The sequence below is a fragment of the Xenopus laevis genome, chromosome 3S, assembly GCF_017654675.1.
Source record: "Xenopus laevis strain J_2021 chromosome 3S, Xenopus_laevis_v10.1, whole genome shotgun sequence".
Taxonomy (NCBI): domain Eukaryota; kingdom Metazoa; phylum Chordata; class Amphibia; order Anura; family Pipidae; genus Xenopus; species Xenopus laevis.
Window position 1 is genome coordinate 104,970,786 of NC_054376.1, and position 14,672 is coordinate 104,985,457.

The 14,672-nt window shown below is 39.0% G+C and overlaps 1 protein-coding gene across 1 annotated transcript in view; it reads right to left on the bottom strand.

Annotated features, from left to right (window-relative positions):
* Nucleotides 1-14,672, bottom strand: part of ergic1.S (endoplasmic reticulum-golgi intermediate compartment 1 S homeolog) — a 70,610-nt gene that overhangs the window by 19,202 nt on the left and 36,736 nt on the right. Inside the window, 3 exon segments of the mRNA NM_001091317.1 lie at nt 50-154; nt 3,337-3,461; nt 4,720-4,814. Of these exon segments, the coding sequence (NP_001084786.1) occupies nt 50-154; nt 3,337-3,461; nt 4,720-4,814 (325 nt within the window).

Here is a 14,672-nt window from a genome sequence, read left to right on the forward strand (position 1 = left end):
AGTTTATCAGTAGGAGAACGTTCTTATGGAAAGGACTGTGGGCACCCACCTGTAATGTGTTGCCAAAGCTTAGCTTGTGAATAATGTGTCTCATGTCAGGGTTTGCTGGCTGGGCTATGGCGCTGTGTGTAGATACGTGGAAATTTCCTGGAACCTATTTACAAAAGATAAAGTCACAGCAGTCAAGCCAAACAACTAGCAGCAGGCAAATACATAAGGCACTGAGAAAAATCTATTTGGAATAGAAAAACAGGATTTTCCATAGGATTATTTGTCAAATAGCATTAGATTGTTATGTACGTATAACAAGGAAAGGCAAATATTCTACTGTTAGCAAAAGAACCGGGCTTCTCCATAGTATAGACAGGTTCCCGGTGAAATTAAGCAAGACAAACTGAAGTTATCTGTCAAATGAAAGTGTAAATGAGTGAAATGAAAAGGACCTAGTTGTAGCAATCCTGCAATTGGTTGCAAAGGATTATTGTATAACCCTCATTCTGCAGATACGGATTTGCTCCTTATCTTTCAACAGGACCAATTTCTCAGCTTCGGCCTAATTCTCCTATGGCCCACAGTGTGGTGCCGAACATGGAGAGGTAGCGGTATAGTGCAGGACATGCGATGTAATAATACCTGTATTCCTCCTCACCCATTGCTGCTATAAAGTATACAGTTTATTTGCTTCTCTAAGGTGTTAGAAGGGCAACAAACTGTTAATTTTCAGATGGGAAATTAGTAAAGGGCCATAACAGTTTTCCAGTTCGAAAAGGAGATTTCGACCTTGCTATGTTGGTTCCCATGGCAACTGGTGCTTGGATACTGCCGGTCTCACTTAGCTATGAACCAATCAAGAATAAAATGTGCCCTCAATCAGAGTACTTGTATATAAAGAATAGAGTGTTATGATGCATACTGTATAAAGAAGGGATGAAATACTGTCCATTCTGACAGTAGTAACAGTGCCGGATTTACGGGGCAGGCGCCCCTAGGCCATGCGGTCCTAGCGCCTGCCCAGACAGACGCACAAGAGAGGCTGCTCCCCATAGAGAGGCTGGGCGGCATGCCACCCCTAGTAATCTGCTGCCTTAGGCCCAGGCCTTTGTGGTCTCGCCACAAATCCGGGCCTGAGTAATACTAGAGGTATATAAAGCAGTCAAAGGTAAATTTCCATAGCTATGATGCATTCAAGCGCAATGATTTACTGTATATACTGCAGCCTTCCAACTCCCAGCAGGCCTCAAAAGTGAAGAGCTGTCATTCAACAGCAACTAAATTAGAGTTACCAGATCATCAGGGATATGATCTGTGGTCAGTTAACCCTAAACTATAGGGCCATAGGACTTAAGAAATTAATGAATTAAAGCTTAACAAAAAAGTAGGCTAGAAATGCTGTAAGTTATGCTTTGTGCTTCTGTACCAGCCTGAGGCAAACACGGCCCTTTTGCAGTAAAGATCTGTGTCTCCAAAGATGCCCCAGTAGCTCTCCATCTTCTTTGCTGCTCATTCACTGCCTATACTTGGTGCTGCGGTCATTTACCAGAGCTTAGAGATCAGCTGACAATAAGCAACGACCCCTAAGCTTTTCAACAGCTGGTCAGCGTACACTGAGCATGTGCAAGGTCACTGACACTCCTAACAAAACCCAACATGGATGAGCTCCTGTGCACAGATGTAGGCCTTAATCAATACTCATATATGCTGAGCCTTTGGGCTGGTGCTGTGAGTTTAGTATCTAACTACAGCACTTCTAATTATATTTATTTTAAGGGTTTCGTTTTCTATTACCACTGGAGGGTCTTGAAAACCAAACTCTCCAGCTGTAGTTAAAATACAGCTTCTAGCTAAAGGAGTATGGTAACAGTTTATAAGCCAGAAGACATTTACCCTGTCATGGTTCTTTTACAGATAAAGGATACAACCGACTTTAACTACATACAGAGCAAGCAAGAAAAAACATTCAGATCACAGTTTACTAAAGAAAACAAAGACACAAAATACGTTAATGTATGATTTAATTGCCACTAGCGCATATTTATTGAATTACTCAGAGAGAATGTCAGTCAATGTGCACAGAGAGATCAACAAAATGAGTTTCCCCAGACTATGATATCACCCAGCAGACTGTAATGGTTTCACTGACACATGGGATAGCTGCTATGGTACAAATAGTGCCCCGTCCCTATTATGCCATAGTCCTGACCCAATTTTACCTCCCTATGTTAAGTGCAAATTATAAGATTCTTTTATAATTAAAGCTTATCAAAACATATGCCCAGAAAAAATATACTGCATGGTACGGCTGCAATTTCTCTGCTAAAGATAGACACTCATGTATCCGTGCATTAGGGCTCAGCTTATGTAATATAAAAACGTTCACCCTGGAGGGCAGACTGCTAAAACACGTGCACAAGTGGATGAATATTTATTTTTAAAAAATGTACATAGCATTATACAATGTATAATTAGTACATTATATCTATCCTGTATCAACCACCTCTAATCCACTGCAAAATGCAGTACAGGTATGGGACCTGTTATCCAGAATGCTCGGGACTTGGGGTTTTCCAGATAATGGATCTTTCCATAATTTGGGTCTTCGTGCCTTATGTCTACTAGAAATTCATTTAAACATGAAATAAACCCAATAGGCTGGTTTTGCTTCCAATAAGGATTAACTATATCTTAGTTGGGATCAAGTACAAGCTACTGTTTTATTATTACAGAGAAAAAGGAAATCATTTTTAAAAATTTGGATTATTTGGATAAAATGGAGTCTATGGCATACAGCCATTCCATAATTCAGAGCTTTCTGGATATCGGGTTTCAGGATAAGGGATCCTATACCTGTATTACTGTTACACTCATATATAAAAACAAATGCACACACAAGCTTAACTGGCATTAGCCCCTAAGTGTAAGGGCACACCTGGCGACTTCCTTGTGAGGCAACTTCGGGCGACTTCGGAAAAACGAAGTGCCGCGTGTGCCATGCTGCAGCCTTTTTTTCATTATAGCCGGCGGAAGCCGTTCGGGGAGATTAGTCACCCAAAAGAAGAGGCGATTAGTCGCCAGGCCACTAAATCTCCCCGAATCGCCAGGTGTGCCCTTACCCTAAATGTAATAAAAGGCACCAAGTTTGCCCAGGAGCAGTAGCACATAGCAACCAATAAGATGTTTGCTTTTAAACAGGTGACCAGTAAATACTACTTGCCGATTGGTTGCTCTGATTTACTTCACCTGGGCAAACTTAGTGCCTTTATTACACAACCCCTTAAGATTTTTATACAGTCCTGCAGCTGAGCAATTGTCCTGTATACTAAGTGGAATTCATATTACCTTGTTAATACTAAAGAGCCCTTCAAATCTGCAGCCATATGCATTATTTATAGGGATCTTCATAGAATTGTCAATGTGACCAACTTCGTGTCTTCCCATTTCATCTTGAATGTCCAGCCCCACCACTGAGGAGAAAGTGGAACAGGATGAAACATTTTACATACAGAAGGAAAAGTTCTCCGTACAATCCAACTAAAATGGCCAATATATTTTTGTCAGTATTTATGATGTGAAACTTATCAGACTTGAGTCTAATGAGCACTGGTTCGATTAGTGGCTTCAACAACTGTCAACCTGGAGGAAGCAGGTATTAACAGAGAACCAAACCCTTTATATTAAAATCCCCTACCCCCTACCCTACATAGACCCCCCTCCCTGCTCCCCTCCAGCCTAGGTGTTACCCTCGGTAAATGCCCCTAACTCTTCACTTACCCCTCGTTGCAGATTCAGCGCCTCAGAGTTCATGGGCGCAATCTTCTTCTCTTCGGTAAACTTTGGGTCTTCTTCCGGCACTTCGGCAATTTCCGTGACTTTTGGTGCATGCACAGTTGTTAAAAAACCAGCAGACTGCTCCAACTGCACATGCGCCGATACGGCGCTTACTTCGCGAAGGTTAACGAAGAGAAAAAGATGGCGCCCGTGAACTCCGACGAGGGGTAAGTAAAGAGTTAGGGGCATTCACCGAGGGTAACACCTAGGCTGGGGGGGGAGCAGGGAGGGGGGGTGTATGTAGGGTAGGGGATTTTAATATATAGGGTTTGGTTCTCCTTTAAGGAGGATGTTGAATTCTGGAGTTGGACACAGCCAACTTTGTTGGCAATATACTGGCAAACCTTTGTCATGAGTGGTGATAGATGGTTTATATAGATATATATGCCAGGAGACAAAAGGTTGGATTCACCATTTGTCCATAGATTGAAATGCAGAGAAAATCTACATGTGCCTAATAAGCCTAATAACTTATTAGGGAGCTTTTAGGCAGGTCATCAGGAAGTTTGTGGGCAGTCCGCTAGTAAGACATTGCTAATTAGACAAGGAAAGGCAATAACTTTACTTGAACCTTAATAACACCTTCATAGAAGCTTAGTGAGCAAAAAAACTAAAATAAAATACATGTAACTTTTTTTATATTTCAATTTGATAAATCCAAAGGATAAATAGGCATATAGATCTTCTAACCATAAAAGAGAGCAAACAAATATTGTTTTAAGGCAGTGTATTTGTTAACTTCCCTGATGGCTGAAAATTGGGCAGATTAGAAAATCCCTTCTGGTGGAGACAGCATCAACACGTTGATGCAGTCTTCTCCTGGTGGTTCGGCCTAGGAGTCAATTATGTTCGGATTGTAGAGCTGTGGTCCAAATGATCGGATCAGCCACTTACCTTCACAAGGGAGGTTGGGTAAGGTGACGTTTAGAGTCACATCTATTTTCCCACCACTATCCTTATCGGGGTCATCAACATACAGCTCATTAACACTGAAATTGAAAACAATATACACAAAAAATTAGCTAGAAGCCTCCTGTAATCATGAGAATAAAAACTAGGTTGGAAATGCCAACAAATAGATTGCACTTGAAAGAATAAAACTTTTGGATTGGTTAATCTGAACAGTGGACTTTCGAGTGATTAAAGAAAGATCAGTTTGTGTCTGATACCCCCACACTGTGCCCTTCAGATGCAGCATACGGTAGCATGACACGGATTATGTGCTTTAATCCAGCACTGTGTTATTGGGAGTAAAACACAATGAGGGAATCGAAGCAGAAAGAGGAATGCTAAATCAGGTTAAGCAAATAATAATGATAATAATAATTTTAGCTTTTCCATTTTTCTGTACAAGTGGAGCCCTGCTGTGTTTTGATGAAGAAGCTGGTGAAATCATCATTTTTGATTCATGAAGGACTCCCTAAAGCAAACTGAATACAGGTTCAGAGGGACTTTTATATCCTTCTTTTGGATCAGCAGGAATTGAGTGCACACTGAGCCTAAAGGTGGCCATAGATGTGCAGATTTACCTGCAAGATCGGACATCCCCGTCTCCCGACCTGCCACTAACCTTCAGTTTAAATAAAGTAGTAAAAGAACAGATGTTCTGCCCCTGACAGCAATCATATAAAAGTTTATGTCTGTCAAAAGCTGCTGACAGTTTCCCACTAAAAATCGGCAGATAGGCAATACATGCATAGATATTATCGGCAGCTGACAGAAATCTTCGAACCTGTCCGATCGTCATGGAACAACACTCCACACACAGCCCGAAAATCGTATGAATCGAGGATTCGTACAGTCGGATCTTTCCGTTTATGGCCAGCTTTACAGATGTTCGTCTATTTTCAACTTCAAGAACTGTAAACTGACTATGAGTATTTGTCACAAGACCACTGTAAAGTGTTACTGTTCCCTGTATGTCTTCTCAGTATCTAAAAAATAACACATTAATATATTTTTTACACTAAAAGCTGCAATGGAAAACTACTCTACTCTACTAATCTTTCTTGGAAAGGAAACAACTGAATGAATAATTAATTACACAATATGTTAATAAAGGTGGTTATGCAACAGTCGGGAATGTGGGAAACATGGGTGACTATTTGTAAAGTAATACTTAGGTTGGACTATATAGGTACACGCCAGCTATTACTCATTTGATATGCAGAAACTGGGTCAGGGAGAGGATGTCTCAATGGAATGGATTACAAAAGAGACAACTAAAAGTCTAAATTAAGAAAAAGAATGGGTGGAAATAAATCTGTATTGCCAAAAAGAACATCTGTAGCACAATACCAAGCCATGCACAAGGCATAGGCCCATGATACACACACCCTGCTGCTACTTTAATGGAATTGCCACTGACATTTAGGGGGTTATTTGTGAAAACTCAAATTTTTCTCACAGTTTGGAAAAAAAATTCTAACAAACTCACAAACCCAAATTCCCTTAATTTACTAATAAAACCTTATCAGTTTATCGTATGAAAACTAGAGCAAACAACCCAAAACTCTCAAATATCCAAAAGGTAAAACACATGTTCCAAAGGTTAAAGGGACCAACTGCCATTGACTTTTACATGATTTCAACAAGTTTTATCTGGTGTTTTTACAGATTCAAGTTTTTTGCAGCTTCAGAGCATGTTTCTTCCTCTAATAATTAAGATTGTTTTCCCATTTAAAACTCGTTAACAAATAGACCCTAACTGTTTTATTCTGTCCCTTAAAATATAGGTAGACTATACACAAAACACCAGGTTGAAAAATTAGCCCATGCGCATGTAACATCATAATCCGTTTGCATTTCAAAAGAATAAGAGACAAAAAGGTCTGCTTGTTTACAGTAAATAGCTTTCTGACGTCTTGGCCTTTTTTGTAAATTAAAAGAAACTAGCCCAATTGCTTCTCCTAGCAAATACCATGAAAGCTTTTAGATTTGCTACAGCATACTTTTAATTTTAAAGCAACTTAAATTGCTACTGAGCCCCAGTTTCATCACATATCTAAAGCTGGCCATAGATGTTGAGATTTTTAAAAGATCAGATCCTGATCGTGAGACCACGATCTTCTCAGAACGATCGTACGAATTTACCATCAACTAAAAAGACCAATTTGCCAGGAAAACAAAGGGGAGCTTCCTGCTTGGCCCTGCAAACATAGATAGATTGCACTGGGAACGACAAAGATTTTTTGACCTGGCCGATCAATTTCCTGACAGATGTCAGCCGAAAAATCGTAAGATGTACGATCATTCGAATCCCACTAACCGCACCATAATTTCGAAGGATTGGTCGGACTTCCCTAAAATCGGTCGTTCGGCAAGAAGAATCGTCGTGTCTATGGGGAGCTTTAGCGCATACCTTACTAGATCTGACTTACTTTCATAGAGATTAAAACTATACTGATGCCTTCCAGATAACCTAGAGATAAAGGATAATTCGATAATGATTGGCAGAGGATCAACCACCTTAAATTATGCTTTTTGGATGGGTGCTCCAGCAGCTTAAACCCTTGCCAGGGATAGTAAGTCATCAATCAATTTGCAAAAGGCGAAGAAAGTGTTTATTAAAGGTCAAAGAACAGGTGACGTTTCAGGCTGTTTCACAAGAGAAGGCCTGAAATGTTGGCTGGTCTTTGACCTTTAATAAAAACCTTCCTCCACTTTGCAAATAGAATTGCTGCAGCGTGTTCTTTGAACCTAAAGATAAAGGGACATACACTTGGATGCAATATGGTGCAGTATTTTGTATATGTATTGTATTGTATGTATATGTACTAAAGCCATTACAAACAAAGACTTTATTGGGCCTGTGTATTTGAAATAGCAAAAATGATGCATGCATTTTGGCAGAGTCCCACCAATAACTAGAGCTGCTGCTTGCTGGAACCGTGCCCGTGTACTTGTTAGCATTGTCACTTTGCCAATGTTGCCGTCACTGCTTATTTATTTACCAATGCAAAATAAGAATCTACTAGGAGCTTCTATTCCTCCTGTTCCGTCCTTAAACATCATTCCCAGAGAACTGCATGGTAACTTTTTCCTATAGCAATATGTCATAATATTTCTTAATTATTGCATGTACTTTGAGCATACTGTATGAAAAAGCACTGGCTCCAGGCCCTGTATTACAATATATTACAGAAACTATAAGAAAGTGGTGCATTCTTAGTTATACATAAGTGGATTTAATAGAAACCATATTCTGTGAATGTCATAGGACCTGACAGTAGGTTTTGATCTTCTAACCGAGACAAAGTAGGGTTGCCACCTGCTCGGTTTTGACCTGAACTGTTCGGGATTTTTTGGGCCTGTTTGGGTCTCAACTGTCTGTTCAGTTTTTTAGCCTTGTGAAACCCAAATAATAATTTGGTCATTAAATGAAACACATCTAGACAACATGGCTTAGTTATCACGAAGTACAGTTTTAAATTACTACAGAAAAAAAGCAAATCGGACAAAAATGAGGGATTGGCATTGCTGTATTTTAGAGCTTTTTAGATTTCTGTATAATAGATCCCATACTTTTCATAACATTTTTTGGCTTATCAGTCCATAAAAAACTAGTTTAGCAGGAGTCATGTGTCTTATTATAATCAGTGTTTCTTCTGTATAAAGAAACTTCACATTATTAAGAGTTACACGTGGTATGACAATACAACATGAAAAACAGCATGAACTACAAATGATTAAAATTGTAATTGTGATTTGCAAAAAAATCCCCAAAAAGTACCTTAACTCTGCACCACCTTCTGCTACTAATGGCTACATATAACATAATGCTGCCAATCCTAAAGACTGGATGAGCCTTTCAGCCCAGCAAGTAGAATTAGGTAGGTGTGCAGAAAACGTATTGGTTGGCAAGACCCTTTCTTAGGAAGCTATCCTGACATTACAATGACAAAAATACTTGCACGTATATAACAGTTTAGGAATAGGGCAAATAGTATTATTATGAAGTTAGATGTGAATGAAAAGAACCAGTTACTTAATAGCAATGTACCACAAGTTAAATATAAAGCCTTATTTTGAAAAGTTGTGTGGCAGGCACATAGTAACATAGTAACATAGTAAGTAAGGTTGAAAAAAAGACATGTCCATCGAGTTCAACCTTTTTTTTTTTTTATTAACTACCTATCTGCCAGTTGATCCAGAGGAAGGCCCATCTGAAGCCTCTCCAATTTGCCTTAGAGGGGGAAAAATTCCTTCCTGACTCCAAAATGGCAATCGGACTAGTCCCTGGATCAACTTGGACTATGAGCTATTTCCCATAACCCTGTATTCCCTCACTTGCTAAAAAGCCATCCAACCCCTTCTTAAAGCTATCTAATGTATCAGCCTGTACAACTGATTCAGGGAGAGAATTCCACATCTTCACATGGAAGAATTTCGACAACTCTGGGATAACTATTCAATGAACCTGTTCTTTGTTTGGTTTCCTACAAGACAATGTGTGATCATTGTTATTTCTGTTTCATAATAAAGCAAATAATTGTACTGTAAACATAAACTGAGCATATAGCTAACAGAACAGTAATACTACTGGGTGGAAGAATATTGCCCTATATTTCGTTGCAGCCATTTCGTCCTTGGAAAACATTGCTTAAAGGAGAAGGACAAGTTAAAATCCATGGGGTGCCAAATGTAAGCCACCAAAATTGCAGGTTTTAATAAGAAGTGCAAAGCTAGTTATACGTGTCAATATTGGTTGTTTGGTGAGATCACTAAATGGCAAGGTTTCACAGGTACAACTACTGAATCTGGGCTTATGATTACTTTTCTGTAACTGTTTTTTTTGTAAATAATTTTTTTTTTTTTAAATGAATGTGCGATCCAACTTCACACTTTTTCAACTACTACTGTGTGCACACAGTCATAGGTGGATATGCATAGGACACAAAACATTTCTCAATCGCCATATTTCAGCCAGTGGAGAAAAGTCAAAATTTTGCGGCTTAAAAAAGCCTGTCAAGAGCAGCGACAAGTGACTCCCATTCATATTAGTGACAGGAAATGTACCAATCAAGAAGCGATAAGCTTAAATTATTATATGTATATCTTTATTTAAAAGGGTTGTTCATCTTTAAATTAACTTTTAGTATGATTTAGAGAGTGATATTCTGAGACAATTTGCAACTGGTTTTCATTTTTTATTTGTGGTTTTTGCGTTATTTTGTTTTTTTATACAGCAGCTCTCCAGTTTGTAATTTCAGTAATGTGGTTGCTAGGGTCCGAATTACTCTAACAACCATGCCTTGATTTGAATAAGAGACTGGAATATGAATAGGAGAAGCAGGGCCGCCATCAGGGGGGCACAGGGGGTACAAGTGTACCGGGGGGGGCCCAGCAGTGCTGAACTTTTCAAAAGATCCAGGCCCCCCTCGACAGCGCTGAAGCCATCACGCCCTTCCGAAGTCCCAAACAGCCGAAATGCGGAAGTGCCGAAAAGCCGAAGTGGTCTCTTTTTATATTTAAAATAGTAGTAAATACCAATGTTTTTTAAAAAAAACTTTTATGGGGGCCCTGGCATCAATTTTTTTTTTAACTTGTAGGGGGGCCTTGAACACCAATTTTTTAAAAAAAACTTTTATGGTTTTTTAACTGTGGTCTGGAGTGGGCGGGATCTCGGGTGGGGCTTGGGGGCCAGGGTGGGCGGGGCCCAGGGGGCCCCAAAAATGTTGTTGTATGGGGCACCGTGATTTTTAATGGCAGCCCTGCGGAGAAGCCTGAATAGAAAGATGAGTAATAAAAAGTTGCCATATCATACATAGCATATGGTTTTTAGATGGGGTGAGTGATCCCCTATGGAAAGCTGGAAGAAGTCAGACGAAGGCAAATAATCCAAACTATACAAAAAAACTTGGTTTGAATCAAGTACAAGGTGCTGTTTTATTACTATGGTTTAAAAAAGAATTCATTTTTAAAAATTATTTTATTATAATGGAATCTATGGGAGATGGCCTTTCTGTAATTTTGAGCTTTCTGAAAAATGGGTTTCCAGATAATGGAAACCTGTACCTGTTTTAAATTGTAAACAATGCAGATGTTGCAAAACCTTATTGTGGTCGTAATTGTATCATCCTTAAAAATACAGCTATAAGCACAAAGGAATCCAGCATATTGGTAAATGGCGAGCAAACTGACTGATATAGAATGCAAGCATTTATTAGTGAACTTTGACTCTTTTATCTCTACCTCCATGAGATGGTTCTCGGAAGCATGTTTAATCGTAAAGCAAATAAAGAGAAAATTAAAACAGATTTATCACACATAAAACACTAATGAGCCATTCTGCAGAGAGTTGGTTGTGGAAAAAGTGCCACGTTGGCTATGGGAGCAGAGTTAAAGTCAGTGGTTCACAATTAGGGTTGATATTTACACAAACAGTGGACTGGACAAAGTTTCTGAGGTCTGGTATTTGCCTGGCAAATCTATAGCGTCTGTGCCAAAGACATTCCCGGGCAGCATGACAAGATAGTGTATTTTTTTCCATTCCTGATGTGACTTTGCCTAGTGCTGTTGTGCCTAGTTTTGCTTTAGACTCTACTATATACTTTATATCACCACCTGGATGAATGAACATTTTCATAGACACATTATAATAATAAGTTGAACATGTTTTGGAAGAAGGTTGTTTAGGCAACCAAACAAAAAGTGAAAGCTTACATATTTTGGCCAAAGTGTGTGTACAAATATTCGCTTTTTATCGTTTATAGCAGCTGGTCAACTCCAGATTGTGGGTTAGACCAAGTGCTGGCACAAGGGTGCTTCTAGCAGCTGGTCAACACCACAGCGTGAGTTAGACCGAGTGCTTGCGATTTCTTTCTGTGTATTATTAAAAAAAACACTCGCAGCCTCTCAACTAGGTAATCATATGATTAGGATACACCTACCCCAGACCTGTAGAAAAGGGAAGCAGATCACAACATAATGCTAAGCTAGCACTTGAGCATTCTTGTTAAAGCAAGAACGCTTTATTTGAATCCTACATAGGTATGGGATCCATTATCCGGAAACACATACAGAAAGCTCCAAATTACAGGAAGGCCTTCTTCCATAGACTCCATTGTAATCAAATAATTCAAATTTGGAAAAACTTTTTCCTTTTCCTCTGTAATAATAATACAGTATATTGTACTTGATCCCAACTAAGATATAATTAATTCTTATTGGACGCAGACTAATTCTGTTGGGCTTAATGTTTATATTATTTTCCAGTAGACTTATGGAGACACAAATTATGGAAAGACCCCTTATCCAGAAAACGCCAGGTCCTGCATCCCTGTATGAAAATTTTAAGTAAAACTCACGGTACATTAGGAATTTGCTTTGTCGGTGTCAGTGGAGAGACACCTGTAACCTCTTGCTATGCCCAACATAGACTTAAATGGCAACCAGAAGTGCCAGCTGGATTTAGGCCCCAAAATAATAAAATCTACATTTTTGGTGCCCTTTCACCATGTGATTACTGGTGACAAGAGCGTATCATACACTTCAGCGGCAGGTGACAAGCAGGCTTCTCTGCCAGCAGAAATACAACTGAGGAGTGAGCGCCTGGTGTGCCACAGGTCTTGTGCTAATGCCACATGGGGTTGAAAATATGCAGGCCAAGAATCAGCCCCTATATTGGCATCAGCCTCCTGTCCTGCCCGTATCTGGAACCACTGTGTCACCCAGGTGCAGGAACACACAATGGATTTCTTAAAGAGAATGTAAACTCTCAAATTTCTTCTCTGAAATCCACCACATGTGCCTGCACTTGGCCAGACACAATGGTTCCAGGTGGAGGCAGGTGAGGAGGCTAATGGCCACGTGAGGGCTGATTCTTGGCCTGTGTATTTCTGCAGGACCATTTTCAAACCCATCTGGCATTAGCCTTAAAGGAATTGTTCAGTATAAAAATAAAAACTAGGTAAATAGATAGGATGTGAAAAGTAAAAAAAATGTTTCTAATATAGTTAGTTAGCCAAAAATGTAATGTATAAAGGCTGGAGTGACTGGATGTGTAACATAATGGCCAGAACATTACTTCCTGCTTTGCAGTTCTCTTGGTTTCCACTGATTGGTAACCAATCAGAGACTAGAGGGAGGCCACATGGGTCAAACTGTTTGCTTTTGAATCTGAGCTGAATGCTGAGGATCAATTGCAAATTCACTGAACAGTTATGTCCCATGTGGCCCCCCTTAAAGTCGCTGACTAACTCGTAGTTAGAGAGCTGAAAAGCAGGAAGTAGTGTTTGGATCAAGTACAAGACACGCTTTTATTATTATGCACAAATTATATCAAAAAGATATATATCCCAAGGCTTTTTTTTTGTAAAAATATTTTTTTTATTAATAGCCACATTAAAAAAATATATTTGGTACAAACTGACCCCACATGGCCCACCTTACGCGTTTCGTACCCTCCGGCACTTAGTCATAGGTGTCTCTGCCAGTAACACATTCAGTACAGAATTTAAATCCAGGTAATCCCACCCCTTTTCCTGTTAAAACCAATCAGAAGTCACAAGCAATTAGCCCTGCTTCCTTTAAATATTTTTTAACCCATAATGCCTATGCAGGATATTTGTACCATTACTTTTAAATTATACATTGTAGTCTCAAATTCCAGTTTAATGTCATAGCCTCTAAAATTCATTATTGCACAACATAATAGATTAGAAGTGTATACATATTGTACTCTTTATAAATACAGTTAATCTACTTATAGAACTCTGCATTGACTTCATTATATTGTAAACCTGTTTTAAGTTTCTTACGCTGTCATCATTTCATTCTATTTGGAGTGCCATAGGATAAATGTAGTTTTTTAACATATGGCCTTTACACATTTAGGTGTAACATATGACATCAAATTCATGGTTAATCCCTAATGGCAAACGTGTTCTCAGATGAAAAATCCAGTATACCTCCCTCCTTTCTAAAAGTTTTTGATGGTCCCCTCCTCTCACTCCTAGGGGCAAATTTACTTATGGTCGAATATCGAGGGTTAATTAACCCTCAATATTCGACTGCCGAATTGAAATTCTTCGACTTCGAATATCGAAGTCGAATGATTTACCGCAATTCGTTTGATCGAACCGAAAATCGTTTGATGGAACAAAAAATCGTTCGATCGAACGATTAAATCCTTTGAATCGATCAACCGATTTTTCTTTGACCTAAAAAAGCTAGCAAAGCCTATGGGAACCTTCCCCATAGGCTAACATTGACTTCGGAAGGTTTTAGGTGGCGAACTAGGGGGTCAAAGTTTTTTTTTTTTTTTTTAAGAGACAGTACTTCGACTATCGAATGGTCGAATAGTCAAACGTTTTTTAGTTCGGATCGTTCGTGTCGAAGTCGTAGTCGAAGGTCGAAGTAGCCCATTCGATGGTCAAAGTAGCCAAAAAAAAACCATTAGAAATTCAAAGTTTTTTTTCTTCTATTCCGTCACTCGAGCTAAGTAAATGGGCCCCCTAGTCTTACTCTCTCTATCCCCTGAATGGAGAATTGGGTTATATCCCCTCCACTACACATCACAAAATGCCTAGAAATGTTACTTTTTTCTACAATTTTTTTTAATGTGACTATTAATAAATAATTTATTTTTACTAAAAAAAAAAGCCTTGGGATATATATCTTTTTGATATAATTGATTTACAGAAATCAGCCATGTGGACTTTCAACTATTAAATGATTTAACGCTTTTATTATTACAGAGAAAAAGGAAATCATTTTTAAAAATGTGGATTATTTGGATAAAATGTAGTTTATGGGAGACGGGCATCTCCAAATTTTGGACTTTCAGGATAACGGGTTTCTGGATAACGGATCCCATACCTGTAATGGGTTTCCGGATAACGGAT